At 35.5% G+C, this 18400-nt stretch overlaps 2 protein-coding genes across 2 annotated transcripts; one reads left to right on the forward strand and one right to left on the reverse strand.

The window, feature by feature from the left end:
* Positions 1–6563: 6563 nt before the first annotated feature.
* Positions 6564–7699, reverse strand: LOC122580612. The gene is made up of 2 exons (XM_043752877.1): positions 7007–7699; positions 6564–6689 (listed from the first exon to the last, which is right to left on the reverse strand). Exons 1-2 carry the CDS (start codon positions 7697–7699, stop codon positions 6564–6566), a joined length of 819 nt encoding a protein of 272 aa, XP_043608812.1.
* Positions 7700–10766: 3067 nt separating this feature from the next.
* LOC122609697 (zinc-finger homeodomain protein 9-like) lies at positions 10767–14808 on the forward strand. The gene is made up of 2 exons (XM_043782646.1): positions 10767–11891; positions 14620–14808. The coding sequence occupies exons 1-2, from the start codon at positions 10847–10849 to the stop codon at positions 14679–14681; spliced, it is 1107 nt and encodes a 368-aa protein (XP_043638581.1). The 5' UTR covers positions 10767–10846; the 3' UTR covers positions 14682–14808.
* Positions 14809–18400: the final 3592 nt, after the last annotated feature.

An 18400-nucleotide genomic window follows, 5' to 3' on the forward strand; every position in this document is an offset into this window, starting at 1 on the left:
AAAAGATCGCAACAAGCTAGAGGCAAAGCTGATGGCAAAGGAAAGGGCAAGCAAGTTGCAAATCCTTCCAAGCCAAAGAAGACTCCTCCGACTAAGAAAGAGCATCCGGCTAAAGACCAGAGCTGTCATCATTGTAATGAAGTCGGGCACTGGAAGAGGAACTGTCTTAAGTATCTTGTCGAGTTGAACTCGAAGAAGAAGAAGAATACTAGCGGTGCTAGTACTTCAGGTATCTTCACCAATGAATTATTTTCCTTAACTAAGCGTAAATCGTGGGTTTATGACACTGGCTGTGGAACTCATATCTGTAATGAATTACAGGGGCTTAGGAAAAGGAGGAAACTGAAGCCCGGAGCTTTGCAGTTGATAGTGGGCAATGGTCTACCAGCAGTTGTTGAAGCAATTGGAGAATTTCATTTAGTTCTTCCTTCCGGTTTAATTATTGTTCTAGACAATTGTCATTATGCACCTTCTATTACTAGAGGTTTTATTTCAGTTTCTTTGTTGAAAGACAACGGATTCATTAATGTTTTTAATAATATTGATATTTCAGTTTCTAAAAATAATGTTCATTATTTTGATGCTATTGCTTATGATGGTATTTATGAAATTGATATGCGTGATTGTGTTTCAAATAATTCAATGTATAATGTTAGCAAAAGAGCCAAGACTGACTTGGACTCTACCTATCTTTGGCATTGTCGTCTTGCACACATTGGCAAAAATCGCATTAAAAGACTTCAACGTGAAGGGATCTTAAAATTAAATGATGAATCATTTGATAAATGCGAGTCATGAGTTTCCGGCAAGATGACACGAAAACCCTTTAAGCATTCGCCAGAAAGGGCTAAAGATCTTCTTGGACTCATTCATACCGATGTTTGTGGCCCATTTAGACATGTGTCAAGGAAAGGAGCTAGCTACTTCATAACTTTTACGGATGATTTCAGTCGTTATGGTTATGTTTACTTGCTTAAACATAAACATGAAGTCTTTGAAACATTCAAAGAGTTTAAAAATGAAGTTGAAAATCAACTCGGTAAAACCATTAAGATTCTTCGTTCGGATCGAGGTGGTGAATACTTAAGCCAAGAGTTTAAGGATTATCTAAAAGCATGTGGAATTGTCCAACAGCTTACTCCTCCATATACTACTCAACATAATGGAGTGTCTGAAAGGAGAAATCGAACCTTGTTAGACATGGTAAGATCAATGATGACCCGTACAACTCTCCCATTTTCGTTTTGGGATTATGCTCTAGAGACTGATGTACGCATTCTCAATATGGTTCCAACCAAGAAGGCTGACAAGACACCGTACGAATTATGGCATGGTGATGTCCCTAATTTGTCTTACTTAAGAGTCTGGGGTTGTGAGGCACTTGTGAAGCGTATACGCCTGACAAACTTGAACCCAGAACTACTAAGTGCATCTTTGTCGGATACCCTAAGGAAACGATGGGTTACGACTTCTATGATCCCGTCAAAAACACTGTCCGTGTTGCTCGATATGCTGAGTTCTTTGAAAAGAAGTTAGTTCAAGAGAACAGTGGGAGGGTTGTAGAACTTGATGAGACTCAAGAGGAAGATGTGTCACCTTCTGAAGATACTAGCAATCATCAACTTGGGGGGGGGGGGGAATGTTCAAAGTGATGAACCTCAAGTCGATGATAATGAAGCAATTCCACTTCGTAGGTCCGAAAAGACAAGACATCCTGCCGAAAGACTATGTCTGATGGTAGAAGAAGACGTAGTTGGAGATCTCGATGAGCCTCCGAATTTCAAAGCTGCATTATCAGATCTGGAATCTGACAAATGTCTTGAAGCTACGAAGGTGGAAATGAAATCCATGAAAGACAATCAAGTTTGGAGCTTGGTTGATCTTCCACAAAATGCTCAAACTGTTAGGTGTAATTGGATCTTCAAGAAGAAGACGGACATGGATGGAAATGTACACACCTATAAAGCTCGTCTCGTGGCGAAAGGTTATACTCAACATTTCGATGTTGATTATGATGAAACCTTTTCTCCAGTTGCGGACATTAGAGCTATTAGGATTCTCTTAGCCATAGCAGCGTACTATGACTTTGAGATATGGCAAATGGATGTTAAGACTGCCTTCTTAAATGGTTACTTGGATGAAGAAGTCTATATGGATCAACCGGAATGTTTTATTGATCCAAAACATCCCAACAAAGTATGCAAGCTTCAAAGGTCCATTTATGGACTAAAGCAAGTATCAAGAAGTTGGAATAAACGGTTTGATGAAGAAATCAAAAAGTTTGGTTTTGTTCAAAATCTTGATGAGCCATGTGTATATCGCAAAGCTAGTGGGAGTAATGTTACTTTCCTTGTCTTATATGTCGATGACATATTAATCATAGGAAAACACATTCCAATGTTGCAAGATGTTAAATCCCATCTTGGAAAGTGTTTTGCCATGAAAGATTTAAGAGAAGCGGCATTTATTCTTGGGATCAAGATCTACCGAGATAGATCAAGGCGATTAATTGGACTAAGTCAAAGTGCTTATATATTCGAGATGGAGAATTCTAAGCGTGGGTCTATACCTATGCAAGAAGGACTTAGTTTATCTGTCAAACAAGGTGCTACTACGCCTAGTGAGGTGGAGCGTATGAGTAGAATTCCTTATGCTTCGGCTATAGGATCTATCATGTATATGGTTAGATGCACTAGACCCGATGTGGCGTTCGCGCAAAACATCGTAAGCCAATATCAACGGAATCCTGGTGAAAGCCATTGGATTGCTGTTAAAAATATTTCGAAGTACCTACGAGCTACTAAAGATATATTTTTGGTGTATGGAGGAAATCCAGACTTAGAGCTCAAAGTGACCGGATACTGTGATGTTGGATTTCAAACTGATAAAGATGACACGAAGTCTCAATCAGGATTCGTCTTCGTTCTAAACGGAGGAGCTGTGGCCTGGAAAAGCAAGAAGCAAACCACAGTCGCCATGTCTGCAATAGAGTCTGAGTACATTGCCGCCTCAGAAGCCGCAATGGAAGCAGTCTGGATAAGGAAGTTCATTAGCGGGCTACACGTGATCCCCTCAAATGACTTACCCACTGATTTGTACTGTGATAATACCGGAGCATTAATCATTGCCAACGAACCCGGAGTTCAGAAAGGTGCCATACATTATGCTAGACGATATCACTATGTTCGTGAGCAGGTCGAACTAGGGGAGATCAATTTACTCAAAGTTCACACAGATTTTAACTTAACTGATCTTTTCACAAAATCTTTGTCTAGGCCCAAGCTTGAAAGGCATGCCGAAGGCATAGGACTTAAATTAGCTAGTTATTTCATGTAAATTTGTTGTTCGGTATTTGGATAAAGGATGTTAAACAATTTATATTTTTCATAATGAAATAAAGTACTTGATATGTTTGATTTCATTCAATATTAAATTGTGTCATATATTTGCGTGTTTAATCCTTGAATATTTTATTTAATATTTTTATATACTATTAAATATTCTAAATTGTCCATTGTCGATTAATTATATGAGAATATAATTAAACTAATACAAATGTGAGTGATTAGTTATATTCTTGGAATATGCAATGGATGGTTCCCACCAAACTCACATGATATTCATAGCGGATGCATATCGGACTACCCCACTAACGAATTATCACTTTATGGATCGTCGTCATTAAGTGAAATTCGTAAATGGTTACTTTTATTGATCCTTTGACTTGAGATGCAAGTAGGTCAGCATGTATTAATCTCACTTACTAGATGTAGTTCTAACTCACCGAAATAAGGGGGTACATAAAGGGCTTTTTTTCGGAAAGTGTCGTGAAGTATGATGACTGACACGTGTAGTCAATACAGGATTTGTTCCTTCAATTTAAAGTTGAAGTATGATACCATTGGCGCCCTCATTTGACTAATTAAAGATGTTTGCATGGCCGTGCCCAAATAAATCTAGATTGTTCTCGATTATATTTGGTAATCATTAATTAGTTATTGAATGAGAAACATAATCGTTAAATTATGAAATGACTTTGATCCATATTCATATTTAACAAGGTATCGGAACAAAGGGATAATAAATGCCTTAACCATTTAAACTATACTTAAATTTTTCGGGAGCATTGGCGTGTTGCTAGACGCTAACCAATGTTATTACCTTCATTCATTACGAGCTCAAGTGGGAGCTGTTAGAATATGATCACGTAAAATGAACGTATGTCCGGAAAGTATTTAAGCCTACGGGGTCACACCTCAACGTGAATGTAACTATAAATTAATTAATATATTAAATGTAATTTATTAAATTAATTTGATCACAAAAATCTAACAGAGATCCGTTAAAAGAGTTAATAGTTAACGGTACTTAACTAACGGATTTAACGAAGAAGAGTTGGAATTAGGAAACAATTAGGAAACCCTCTAGATTGTTCTAGAGGGGGGGGCGGTCGTCCAAGGGTTTCACAAACCCTAAACTTGGTCATCAAGTTTCCTAAACACGATAAATAGATCTTGTCTTCCGTTGCGTGCTTTGTGATTTGTTTGATAATAGTTATATAACCCAACAGGGAGCCTGTCGAGATCAAGTCTCCAAGAAAAAAGATTAACCCTTAATTGTATTAACCGATTCCATTTTGAAGAACCAGAGAGGAACCTCCAAGCAGGTTGATATCAACCAAAGACCATATGCGTTTAACAAATAAATTGCAATCAACAGAAGGGTGAATGTGTGCATATCCATTTATTTAAAAAAAAATAATAGTTGAGATAAGCTTTTCTAAGTCATTAACCATAACCAGTTCATTATCTTTAAGAAATTTGTTCCAAGCCCACTAAAATAAACTAAGTATAAGTTTTCTTTAATTAGTTAATCGGAGATAAATTAAATTTTTCTCGAGAATATCCAGTTTGTTTTTGAAATTGGAGACAGATATATGAAAGGTAATTCAATGAGTTCAAACATGTTACTCGTTAAATAAAAATAAAAAATAGTTAGTGTAGGATCGGCCTCACAAGTATTTTTTTTGTAATTGGAGATACATATATGAACTTATAATACCGATGAATCTACCTATGAATGGATTGAATATAAAACTATGCCTAAATTGTAGTTGTAACCAAAATTAATTACAAAATCCAATTAGGGGAATTATTATTAGGGACTATATCACATAATTGAATCCTTCAACTTAAAATAACTTTTGATAAACAAAAAAAATTGTGAATAGTACATGTAAATAATAGCAGTGAACAATTGAATCTGATAACAGCAAGTTTGGATCAAGTGGTTAACACTCTTTCTTCCGGAGACAGTCGATGTAATAGGACTCAAAACCCGTGGAAAACGGCATTGAGCGTTACTTACTTACTTAATTGAATCTAATAACTATTAATTTACCAACATTGATTCTATTAAAATAAAAATCTTCGGCAACACACGGAGGGAAATAATTACATGGATGTTTAGTTAGCTTACATGTAAGTTAAGTTACTTTTAGCATCAATAAATCGATCGATGATAAAATGTAAGAAGAATACCAAAAAGTTGCATTATTATTATTATTCTATATCAAAACTACAACTAATCAAAGTTACAAGATTGTAATCATTAATTTAGATGCAAGTTGGGGAACATTTGGGAGTCTTAATGACATGAGATGTGTAAGAGACAGGTGTCCCAATAACTTGAATCACAAACCAACCAAAGTACCTCCATCATATATAAAAGTTTCAGAATTATGCCCAGTCAAACACTCCAACTATTTATATCTTCTTCATATAATTTGGTGCCCACAGTATATTTAATTTTATACAAGATTGATGTTTTTTTCATTTTATAACAACAACAACAGGACCCAATTTCTGCGCGGGGTATGGATGAGGTAAGCTGTAGACAGTCTTACCTCTACACAAAGATAGAGAGGCTGCTTCCATAGGGACCTCCGGCCACAAAGGAGTGCAAGACGGAAAATGAGAAATGTTTAGAAAATCATACCTGTCTGCCGAGAATCTGAAAAGAAGAAATACCTGTCTGCTGGGTCCGGCTACTATGCGGGTCGAACGTTTATCCCTCATGCGTCCTACCGATATCTTAGAAACATGCTTGACAATAAAAATACAAATACGAGAGCAACCATATTTGGCATATTAAACAACATAAAAGTAGCAAACTAATACGTAACTCGAACAAGTAGTGGGAAACAACAAGACAAACATACAAATAAATAAGAAATGACAAAACCTGAAAAGATCCCGATTGAGCCAAGGCAGTAACTACTTCTAAACAACCTATGGAAAAAAGGACCTTAGGCCACCTATCTATCCTAATCCTAATCCTGTCACCTGCTCTTCTAAACCAATAAACTAGTCCTAAACCCCTAGTCCTCTAGATAAACTCTCATTGGTTATGTCCTCCGACAACCATCTTGGGGAAAACAAACACAAGAGTAACCTCCCCCCTCGGTTTAGGCCTCTCGAGACTCAAGGCCAAAAACCCCTACGAAAGGTCACAAAGAACCAAAGTCTAAATAAAAAGTCTACTTAATCTAAAACCTATATCCCTTACCCTTGCATTCCACTACCTCTACCTGGAAGCTCCTCTAACACATTCGGAATTCCGTACTTCCACCTCCATCTACCTACCACTCTTCCTGTCACGTCAAAGTCCTCTGTAGCGTAGCTAAGCCACTTCTCTAGGCCAAACCCTCACAAACCTCCTTTGGCAAGACAATATGGGAAAAGAAGACTATCTAGGTCGCCCAAAAGTCCTAACCTAACCTACTATTCTACTCTAATCCTAGTTCTCCATGCCGTCCTATCCGACGACATGTCCTCCGACAGGACAAGTTCAATTAGATCCTTCGCTAATCAATCCTCCCACCTCATCTTTGGTCGTCCACGTGAATAGACTTCGCTCTCCTTAGTGGTGCAGTTTCATCCCTTCTCCTAACATGGCCAAACCATCTCAAGCGCTCTTCCCTTAGCTTGTTAATGATGGTCCCTACTTCGAGTTCTGCTCTAAAAACTCCCGTCGGGATCCTGTCTGCTAAGGTCTTCCCGCAAGTCCACCTTAACATCCTCATCTCAGCCACCTCTACTCGAGCCGCTTGGGCTTTCGTCATCGCCCAACATTCTGACCCGTATAGCATAGTCGGTCTAATAGCCACTCTATAGAACTTCCCTTTCAGCTTTAGCGGGATCCTCTTGTCGCACATGACTCCCGTAGCTGCTCTCCACTTCATCCATCTGGCTTGGATTCGATGTGTCACATCTTCGTCTATCCCACCCGATTTGTGTATCACTGATCCCAGGTATCTAAAAGACTCCTTCGGACGCAATATGCGGCCCCCAATGCTAATAACCTCATCCCCATTTTGTCTTATCTCCTGGTTATTGAACTCACACATAAGGTATTCTGTCTTCTCTCGGCTTACGCACAAACCATGGTCTTCAAGGGCTTCTCTCCATTTCTCTAGCCTCTGGTTTAGTTCCTCCGTCGATCTCGCTATCAGCGCAATGTCATCGGCAAAAATCATACACCACAGTAGTTCCTCCTGTAGGCCCCTGGACAGGTCTTCTAGGATCAACGTGAAAAGGTATGGGCTAAGCGCCGAACCCTGGTGTAAGCCCATATCTACCGAGAAAAGTTTCGTGTTCCCCACAGGGGTTCGAACACCGGTCCTCGCCCTATCGTACATATCCCTAATAACCCTAATGTATCTCCCGGTAACCCCTTTCGCTTGTAGCGTCCTCCAAATCAGCTATCGTGGTACACTATCGTATGCCTTTTACAAATCTAGGAAGGCACAATGTAGCACTTTTTGTCTTTCCCTATACTTCTCCATAAGGCTTCTAGTGATATGAATAGCCTCCATTGTCGACCTACCTGGCATAAAACCGAATTGGTTCTCTGCCACCTTTGTAACCCTTCTAAGCCTCATCTCTATCACTCTCTCCCATAGCTTCATGGTATGGCTTAAGAGTTTAATGCCCCTATAGTTGCTACAACTCTGCACGTCCCCCTTGTTCTTATAGATAGGTATGACCTCGCTAAGTCTCCATTCTTCTGGCATTTTTGCACTTGTCCATATCTTGTTGAAAAGGTTTGTCAGCAAGCTTATTCCCACATCTCCCAAGCATCTCCATGCCTCGATAGGAATTTGGTCTGGACCTGTTGCCTTGTTTCTCCCCATCTTCTTTAGGGCGAGCCTTACTTCCTCTTGGCTGATCCTCGGAGTATCGTCGTCGTCGCAGCATATGTCTGAGTGAGTACCGTGATCGATTCCTCCTTCACTTTGCCCCGACTCTCTTCTATTAAACAGGTTGGCGAAGTACTCTTCCCATCTTTTCCTAATGTCTTCCAACTTCACAATGCTCTGTCCGCTTTCATCCTTAATATAGATGACGTCTCCTAAATCCCTACGTTTTCTCTCCCTTGCTTTAGCCATTCTGAATATATCATTTTTGCCTTCTTTTGAGTCTAGTTTTTTATACAGTTCTTCGTACACTCTTTCTTTTGCTATAGCTACAATCTTTTTTGCCTCTTTCTTGGCTTCGTAGTATCTCTGCCTAGCCAAGGACCAGTCCTCATTTGTCCTTTTTTGCTTACTCTTGATAAGTTCTTTAAAGCAACTAAGTTTTGTCGCAACCTTGGTCTGGACCTCTTCACTGATCCACCAAGATTCCCTACCCCCTTTCCGCTTACTACCTGTCCTTCTTGTTTCCCCTAGTACCGCCTTTTCCGTCTCCCTCATACCCTTTGCCAAGTGTGTCCACAACTGATCAGCATCCATATGCTCGCCGTTTTGAATCTCTAATGAGGTATGCTTGGAGGAGAGCTTTCTAGAGCAGTAGAGCTTGATGTAATGTACTACTGTTTGCCGTTAGCTTTGCCGTTAAAGCTCTCAACGGTCAAGGTATTTAGACAAACTAGTGAACTCAAAGTTTATACATTGAAACGACAACTAATCCTGTTAAAAGCAGGGTGTGAGGTATGTGAGATATCGACGGTTTTATTTTATTTATTCAAGAATAAATATTGGTACTGGAAGTGTCTTGAACATATTCGTGACTCGTGAACAACATTTGACAAATGAAATATATTTCCAAACACCTTTCAATCTTCAAAAGACTTGCTCGACATATAGGAGAGGAGTTATGTGTGTCACATGAAGTTTTGTTTATTATGAGATTTTTGAAAATCAAAACAGTCTAAACTATTAACTACAATGAGTAGTAACTATTAGAAAGGAGTCCAGAGTCGATCTATAAAAAATATTTGTACTCTAAACTCTAAAGTAATCATTGTTTACTCAAAACTTTAAAAAGAAAAAAAAAATTAACTTATCAATTTAATAATCATTCTAATTATAGGATCATAACACATGTAATCATGGATAATGGCATGACTAATGACTTCCATATGCTCACCATATAATGTTCAAAAAATCATGGGGATATTAATACCTTTTCAACTTAATCAAAGACAATGTGTGGAATTCATCTATTGACAACTAGATTGATGTCCGCACAATGCAGCGGCGGTGATGGTATGTAAAAGTAATTTTATTGCGGTCGGAGATGTGATGAATTATTACGTTGGATATGAAAGGGGGAGGAGAGGGACGAATTTTGAGTTAAGGTTTTTGCTATGTGTTTCTGCGTGAGGGCAAGATAAAGATTGAATTTTTTTAAGGGCATTTTAGTCACATTCTATAAAATTGAAATAAGGATATATTAAGATAGAGAGTAAATATGTCATTTCAGGTTTTAAGAAGAGAAAGAGAGAGTTTGTTTTATAAATCTATTGACAATGTGAACTACTGAACTATTTTTGGAATGACTTTGAGTAGTACGTATGCCAACGATGAAAATGTTATTTAGCACAAATATCTTAAAACTAACCTTGTATCCATGCAAATTAATGATAACAATTGGATTGTTACGATTTTTGAGAATTTTTAGTTATTTGTAATAGTTTTTAAAACTTTTAAGCCGGTTTAAAAGTTTTCATTTCCCTTTTAGTTACAAATGCGAATTTATAAGTTTCATTGTTGAAAACTTTCAAAACTTTAGAGACAATATACTCATATTCCATTTTTTAAACCGTAACATCAATAATGAACATAACGTTGTTTAAATATACAATATTTGGATTCCATGAACTCATAACTCAGATTACCTACATTCAATTTAGTTTCTCCCCTAATGAGTTTACTCCACCAAGTGGTGTGATTACTCCACGAAACCAAGCCTGATTAATACATATACTTGGTATTACAATATTTTTTTCATAAATAACCTTTTCGCATCGTCCATATACCAAAAATATCTATCACATTGATCCAATGCGATGGTATCGAGCTGATTTTAAAGTGCGTTGAGCTTGTCTTCAAGTCCAACCAGCCACTGCCATCTCCCATTACCATCAAATTGTTTGTCATGCCATGGATCATATAAATTGTCAATTCTACTATAAATTGTCAGTACTACACCTTTTGTTGCTAATAAGATATCAACTGTCCAGCTTTAGTCCCTGAAACAGTATACTAGTCATACAATGAGCCCTTTTTATTTGTTGTGTGATTTGTTGTGTGAAAAATTTAAATTTTTTTGAAGTATAAATTCAATAATCTTTAATAATCTTTTTATTTGTCTGTTTCTTTGTAAACATGTTATATAGAGAGAGAAAATAAATAATTTCAATTTCATTATTTAATAATTAAAAAAAAAAAAAAAAAACAATAACCATTTTAAGTATTCCTTACATTTCCATAGATAATAAAAACATCACACTCTAACCACATCTCAAAAAATTTAATTCATTTTTTCAACCCAAAACCCATATGGAAACCCTTACTTCACCACAACCCATCTCCACCACCACCACCACCACCACCGTCGCCACCGCCGTCAAAACCCCCGACCCAGATTCCGAACCACCACAATCTACCGTCATCAAACAACCCATACCACCCTCCCCTTTCACCAACGGCGTACTTAAACGCCACAAACCACTTAACCTCCACCACCACCACCATGAACCACCGCATTTGGTACTACCCGTTTACAAAGAATGTCTCAAGAACCACGCCGCATCCATTGGCGGCCACGCCGTCGACGGTTGCGGCGAGTTTATGCCGTCACCAAATTCTTCACCATCTTACCCCACTTCACTAAAATGCGCCGCTTGTGGCTGCCACCGCAATTTCCACCGCCGTGAACAAGAAGAACCACCGGTTTACCAACACCTCATTGAATACCAACCACACCACCGTCACCAACCACCACCACCACCACAAACCACCGTCACAAGCCCCGGAAACTCACCATCCCCACCTCCGATCTCATCTTCTTACTACCCATCAGCACCCCACATGCTACTTGCACTTTCCACCGGCTTATCTGCTCCGCCGCCGGAAACCCAGAATTTTCCGGCGGTACCCACAACCCCAGGTCACTCAAGTAAAAAAAGATTCCGTACAAAATTCACCCCACAACAAAAAGAAAAAATGATGGAAATTGCAGAACAAGTTGGGTGGAAAATGCAAAAAAAAGATGAAGATTTAATTAATGGATTTTGTAATGAAATTGGAGTTGATAGAAATGTTTTTAAAGTTTGGATGCATAACAACAAAAGTACTAATAATACTAGTAACAAAAAAGATTTTTTTGTTACTACTAATAATAATCCTAATAATAATAATAATATTAAGAATAATGATAATGATAATGCTAACAACAATGTGCCTATTGATTTTATTATTTCTCGAAACAACGAAAATAGCGGAATTCACCACCACCACCATCACCATCTGAATGGCGGCGGAGGAGATATGACAAGTTCCGGCCACCATGACAATAACTTAATGTTAAGGAGCATTACTAAAGGTTCAACATCATCTTCTTGATTAATTAATCTTTTAATTATTATTATTATGATTATGATTAGTATAGTGTTAGTAGATTAGTAGTAATGATGATGATGGATAATGATAATGTTAATCTATTTTTGGTTATTAATGGTATGGTGAACATGATGATGAGGAGGAGGTTGTTAAGGTGTTGTTTTTGGTAAACTTACTTAAATTAGAAGTTATTATTGATTAATATTTGGTATTAGTTAATGGATTAATTTTGTTTTATTACTTGTTAATTGATTATATTTATGTTCCTTTTTTTTGGGTATTATTGTGATATATATTTAATTGAGATGCTCCTCGTACTTCTTCTATCCAATCATGAGATTATCCAAATTAGGAATTTTTAATCATGTTTAGGACCAATCACATGGTACTAGGATCTTGTGTTACTATTTAGTTTCCCTTAACTAAACAAAGATCAATTTTGTTATACTCTTATTAGCTTTTTAAGTGTTTTTGGTTACTTTATTCTCAATTTTGTTTCATTGACTTTAAATGATATCCGATGTTATAATATTTGCCACAAATTAACCTCCTATGCTATTGTATTAATCATTTGTTGGTAATGCAAATCTTTTGTATTTATAGTTTGGCTGCCAAGTCATATCATATTTTATACATACAAATGCAAGGCAAGTTTAGCTTACATTTCTAGTGTACAATGATTATTCAACTTTAAATTACAAATTAAAAGAGTATATATTAAATAGTCAAATTAGTAACTAATATTTTGGAATTTGGAGGCAGCTTTATATCTCTATCTCACTTGCTACTTTTATAAAATATGCACTTTATCTTTTATCTTATCTCCAGCCCCAACTAAATGTCAATTGCTTAATTCTTCGAATTTTGATTCCTGTATGATAATTTTTGAAATATTTATTGATATGTCAGAAGAGTAGTTATACTTTCTTCACCAAAATATGTTGTATTTATTATTGTACAAACAAAAATGTCATATTTTCTCAAACGAAAACAAATGTAATACAAAAGTACATGTTCGTTTCTGACTAGAATTTTTTCAAAAAAAAATTATAAATATCTACGGGCCAAGTGGGAAAGTGCCATTATGCATCTTTCGTTTATCAACAAGATATAGAATATTTTTCTTACTAGTATCTAATCTTTTCAATTTTTCATGAACAATATATATATATATATATATATATATAAAAGTAGTATTATCGTTTGTTAAGGGTTTTTAGTATGGTAAAATTTAATTTGAGCCACAACCATCCCCATCCATCCATCCGTTTATACATGATACCATAGTTGACATGAATCATATCGAATTGATGAGACATAATTCTACTATGAATTTAAAAATCACATCTAGGTTATCTCCAATGTAACGTATACACTTATCTTGGTGCAAAATGGTATTTTTAATTATATTTAAGTTAACAAACTTTTGTTACACCTCGCACACTAAATTTTCACACTAAACTTGTATAAAAACTTAAAAAATCATGAGCAAAAGATTACATTTAATTAAAAGGGATATATATATTAAAGTTATACTAACTTTGGTATCTTATTCCTAGTTTAGTTATGTAAATCATGTTCATAACATTTTATTTGAAGACGTTTAGTCATTTAAATGTATTACTAAAAATCATGCGATAACATAAATTATTTGTCACACTATATTACACAAATACTATAATAATTTATGTAGATGTTAACCATGTACCTTGGCATAACGTTTTGGAAAACCCATAAGATAAAATGTACATTTGCGTTGGAAATAAAACCTAATTTGGTGGCAGGGACTATTTAGATTAGTTTGAAAAAGAAATAAATTTACTTAAACAAGTAAAACTGAAACAGTGATGTGGAAAGAAAGGCTGAAACAATCATAATTTGGTGAAATGTTTGTAGAGACAGTCAGACAGGGCAGGGTGATCATGGTTGGTACCTAGCCTCCACGTGCCTTCTTACATCTTATTATTACTATTCACTTTACACTGTTTTAACTTTTACCACGTTACCTCCATTAGTTTAGTTTTCTTTGTAGAGAATCTGACCTATAATGTATAGTCAAAACCAACAATCACCCCATGCTGTGAGGATGACAATACATTCAAGAATCATGATTATATTGACCTTTAAGACCAACATTAGGACTCATATTACTCCACAAGATATATAATTGTTACTTTTTTTGGTTTTCGAAAAAACAAAGAGTTGTCATGTTTTTTTTTAACGCGTATACCATTAAACATGTTTTACTGAATTGATACAACAGCTTAAAACATATTTGATTACGTATGACTCGTTAAGTAAACATTGTTTGGAGCTGCTAGTTGGTGTTCAAGGGACGTGCTACATACTACATAGTTAAAGGTCCCTTGTGCTATCGTATCTCTTTCATTTTTCCAACGTTGTTCCCTCTATCTGTTGGTGTTATCAGCTAACTCCACGAACCCCGTGCTAGCCCCTTCTCGATCTTCAATGTCAGATATTTGGAATTTCTTGGCTGATGTGGCCACAATGGTGGGTAGTATAGTGGTGGTGTCTATAGGTCTATAGTATCCACTTTTTTTTTCTTTTTTTTTTTGAACAGCTAGCCTCAAGTGTTTTCAGATATTGTAGTAATAGTGCATTGCTCTTTTTCAATGAAATAGCAAATACCAAACATTTTGTTCTTTCATTTGTTCTAAGTCCTTTTGTTACAATTTGCTTGGTAAATCCAGGTTTGAATACGAGGGAGCAGAGTTACCACTTTACGGATGGATTAGGAAGTTATGGTCTCTAGCTAGTGAGAACCTGGTTAAGATAACATCATATAGACCCTCAATTGTTAAAATTCATCATTCTAAAAAAACTTTGTAAAACGTCACTGTAATTAGTTTTTATGCTTAATTAATTAGTATTCCAAAACATAATTATGTGTCTGTGTTGGATATAATTGTGGAACTTATATGGGATTAGTCTAAAGATGGGTTTAGGCTACAATTGTATTACTTAATGGAGTCTAGGGACCGGATGTGTAAATGTGTCAATTGGGCTTTTAAAAGAAAAGGCGTGACAATCAGAGAGGTGCATCGGTTCACTGCCCTCACAAGGGAAAGGGCACGGTTATTTGAAGAGACACGATGATTGGAAGCAACATGACTATTCAGTAATAACCGTCATATGTAAGGTATGTTTGGTAAAAATAGCTGGAGCTAGGAGTTGGGGCTGGAAGGATGGAGCTTTAGTGGGGCTGGGGCTTTTAACAAGGCCTGCAAAATTGAAGTTTTCAATTACGTAGATCTGTTTGGCAAACAAGTTATAAGATGTAGCTGAAAATGTATAATTACATTAAGAGGCATAAGATTAATTTCTTGGTCACTATATTCAATAGGGGAAAAAAAACGAAAGGAAAATCTCAAGCAAATTTATTATATGCAGCTTTTTCTTTTAAGTGGTGTAATGGTGTTTGTTTATTTTTCTCAATAGAAAATAAAGATGAACACAAAACAAAACTATATATGTAATTAAGTTTTTTCGTTAGAAAGAACTCGAAAAAAAGATAATTCGTTATTGAAAAAAATTATATGTAAGTTATGTAGAAAAAACCATAATTAAAAAAAAGACATATATTTGGCTAAAAATAAAAAGAATAATTTACATATCATAGTGTAAAGCGCATGCATAGCTGTTCGTTTTTGAGAGCATCAATTCAAAGGATAATGTCACCAATTGACCAATATGGAACTACTGTATTCAATTACAAAGGATATTTAGAAATTGAAGATGTTGCAAGCCTGCAACCAACAATCGTGAAAGAAGATAATGAACAAAGGGTATTTGGGTAAATTTAATAGATAGGGGATGGGGCTATTTTTTAAACACTTCTTCCAGGAGATTTCTTTTATAAGCTCTTTGGGGCTTTTTTTTTAAGAAATAACAAGCCCAAGCCTTATACTTCCAAACAAGGTTATAAGAGATATTTTTCACAACCCCATCCTCTAGCCCCTAAAAAGCCCCTAGAAAATTCTTGCCAAACAGTCCCATAGTCTATAAAAATATGTGTTTGTATTCGTTTGTACGTGTGTCTTTTTCAATGTAACCAACGGTTTATTGGGTTATAATAGAATCATAATCCTTGTTCAATCTTGTTGTCGATCCTGTGGATATTGGAATATCGATTCTTAACAGTCTGCCCATCTTAATGTTAATCGGAAAGGAGTAGGTTAAAACATATAAATATTTGATGAATCCATTTTTATATACTTCATACGTAAATAATTGATCTACCAATATATTTAAAGAGATTTGCGGATGTATTAGATCAACAAATGATGCATTTTTGAACGAGAAGTAGCAAGAGGACAAACAAAAACGAGAAGTAGTGACAGTTAGTGGTATAATATAATTGAGCCTAAGTTTTAAATTGGGTATTTTTTTTTTTCTTTAAATTGGGTATCTATTTATTTTTCTATATAAACCGTTCCATATGCAATGAATAGTTGTATACATTATTTTACATTCGGGGTTGTATTTAGAAAAGGAATATGGAAATAAGAGTCCCGTTTCCGATAATCAATTTTAAATATTATTTTGAATAAGTTATTTGCTATTTGATTTTATTAAGTTGTTAAGATGTTTATTTTAAAGGCAAAAAAACGATGGATGTGGTATCTTAACACAAAAAACTACAACTAAACTCATCAGCGTTAGCTAACTTAAGATGTAGCTCAAATTGTTGTAATATATCAGTTGGATGATACTTGATAAATGTCGAATAGATTGGAAAAGAAAAGGTTTTAAGAGATGTGGAAACTTCGTAGTTGATTTTATTGATGTCATTGTTAGTAGTTAGACTTCCGTTGTGTAAATTTGAATGTAAATAAAAAGAATTTACAGTAGTAAACAAACTCGAATTTAGAGGCGTCACAATTTTTGGGTACACGGATCGACCCTTTAGGATGGATAAGAATAAGATTATCAATTTATAAGGCCCCTCCTTATAGAAAACTACTTCTAACCTACGTCTAGGGGTGAGTATGGGTCGGTTTGGATCGGTTTTTGGCTAAAACCGACATCCGAACCGATCAATTCGGTTTTTAGAAAATCAAAACCGTTGGATTCGGTTTTTGTTCGGTTCGGTTTTTTCGGTTTTTTGGTTCGGTTTGGATCGGTTTCGGTTTTTGTTCGGTTTTTTTTTCTTTTTTTTTTAAATTTACTTTTTTGTTTATGATGTTATATATTTAATTTTCAATTGTTAACAAAAAAACTATGATATAGAAACTAAAATATAGATATTCTTTTTAGTAACTAATTATATTTTTTAGGTGTTAAAATTGATATAACTTTTATAAAAAGAATTGATTTTATTGTATGTTTTCATCTAAAACATATAATTTATAAGATTTGTACACTAAAAAGACAAAAAGTTTAAATATATTAACATATTTACAAATTATAAGTAATAAATATAAATGTAATATGATATAAATATAAAATAAATTAAAATATAATGGGTTCGGTTCGGTTTGGTTTGGTTTTTGATCGGTTTTTTGACATATGAAACCGAAAACCGAACTGATTCGTTCGGTTTTTGGAAAACAAAAACCAAACCAATGGATTTCGTTCGGTTTTCGGTTTTTTCGGTTTCGTTTTTTCGGGTTTTTTCGGTTTTTGGTTTTCCGATTCGGTTTTTGCTCACCCCTAGGCTACATCTAATACTATTCATCAGTTTCTCTTTCTTTTAGACACACCAAGAACACCCTCTACTTATAATCCCCACTTTTTCCTCACGTCTACCCCCACTACTTCCCCACATCAATTCACTCGGTTGCGTCTGAAAACTGAACAAAGGCCCAGATGCAGCTGGTGCTACAATCTTCAGGGAGGTTGGCTGCATCGGAAGTGGCTCAGACGGAGGGTAAACGAGCTATAAGCAAGGGCCTAAGCCTAGAAAATATGTATTTCAAGTTTAAGCAAAACATAAACTCTCACACATAGTATATATTATCTTTTCTTTTTTTTTCTCCTAAGGCCATTTCCAATGGAGAATGCCATGATAGCGTGTTAGTTGTGGGCAAATTGAAGCCCAGTTTGTATGCATTGGACCTATTGTTTGTAAGCCAATTTGTTTACTCAGTTTGTTTGTAGGCAAATTGTTAGCAAATAAAATGTGGGTCATCTTTAATTTTTTTTCCTCTAAAATATGACTGTGGATAGTTGGTGTTACTCCAAAAACATGGGCCATCATTGTTTTCTTTTTTCCTAATGTGTTTTATAAGTTAGTATAAATGATGATGTGTCATAAGCAAACTAAGTTTCAATATGTTGGGTTCGAGACAAAATAAGTTCAGTTTGTTGTTTAATATATTATTAAATCTTGGATGGAAATTTCTTTTACCTATTTCTCTAGGTAATCTATTATTAACAACTTCTTCCCAACTTCTTTCACTGTAAAAAAAAAATACTTCTATATTCACGACTTGTCTCAAACAAGAGAAAGAAACAAGTATCCTATTTTTT

The sequence above is a fragment of the Erigeron canadensis genome, chromosome 8, assembly GCF_010389155.1.
Source record: "Erigeron canadensis isolate Cc75 chromosome 8, C_canadensis_v1, whole genome shotgun sequence".
NCBI lineage: Eukaryota > Viridiplantae > Streptophyta > Magnoliopsida > Asterales > Asteraceae > Erigeron > Erigeron canadensis.

Excerpts from the sequence above, each read along its gene's own strand:
- LOC122580612 (XM_043752877.1), bottom strand. The coding sequence starts at position 7,699 with ATGTACGATAGGGCGAGGACCGGTGTTCGAACCCCTGTGGGGAACACG. Across the intron at positions 6,690-7,006 it reads TTTTTAGAGCAGAACTCGAA|TGGCTTAGCTACGCTACAGA; the intron begins GTAGGGACCATC and ends GGCCTAGAGAAG.
- LOC122609697 (XM_043782646.1), top strand. The coding sequence starts at position 10,847 with ATGGAAACCCTTACTTCACCACAACCCATCTCCACCACCACCACCACC. Across the intron at positions 11,892-14,619 it reads GTTAAGGAGCATTACTAAAG|GTTTGAATACGAGGGAGCAG; the intron begins GTTCAACATCAT and ends TGGTAAATCCAG.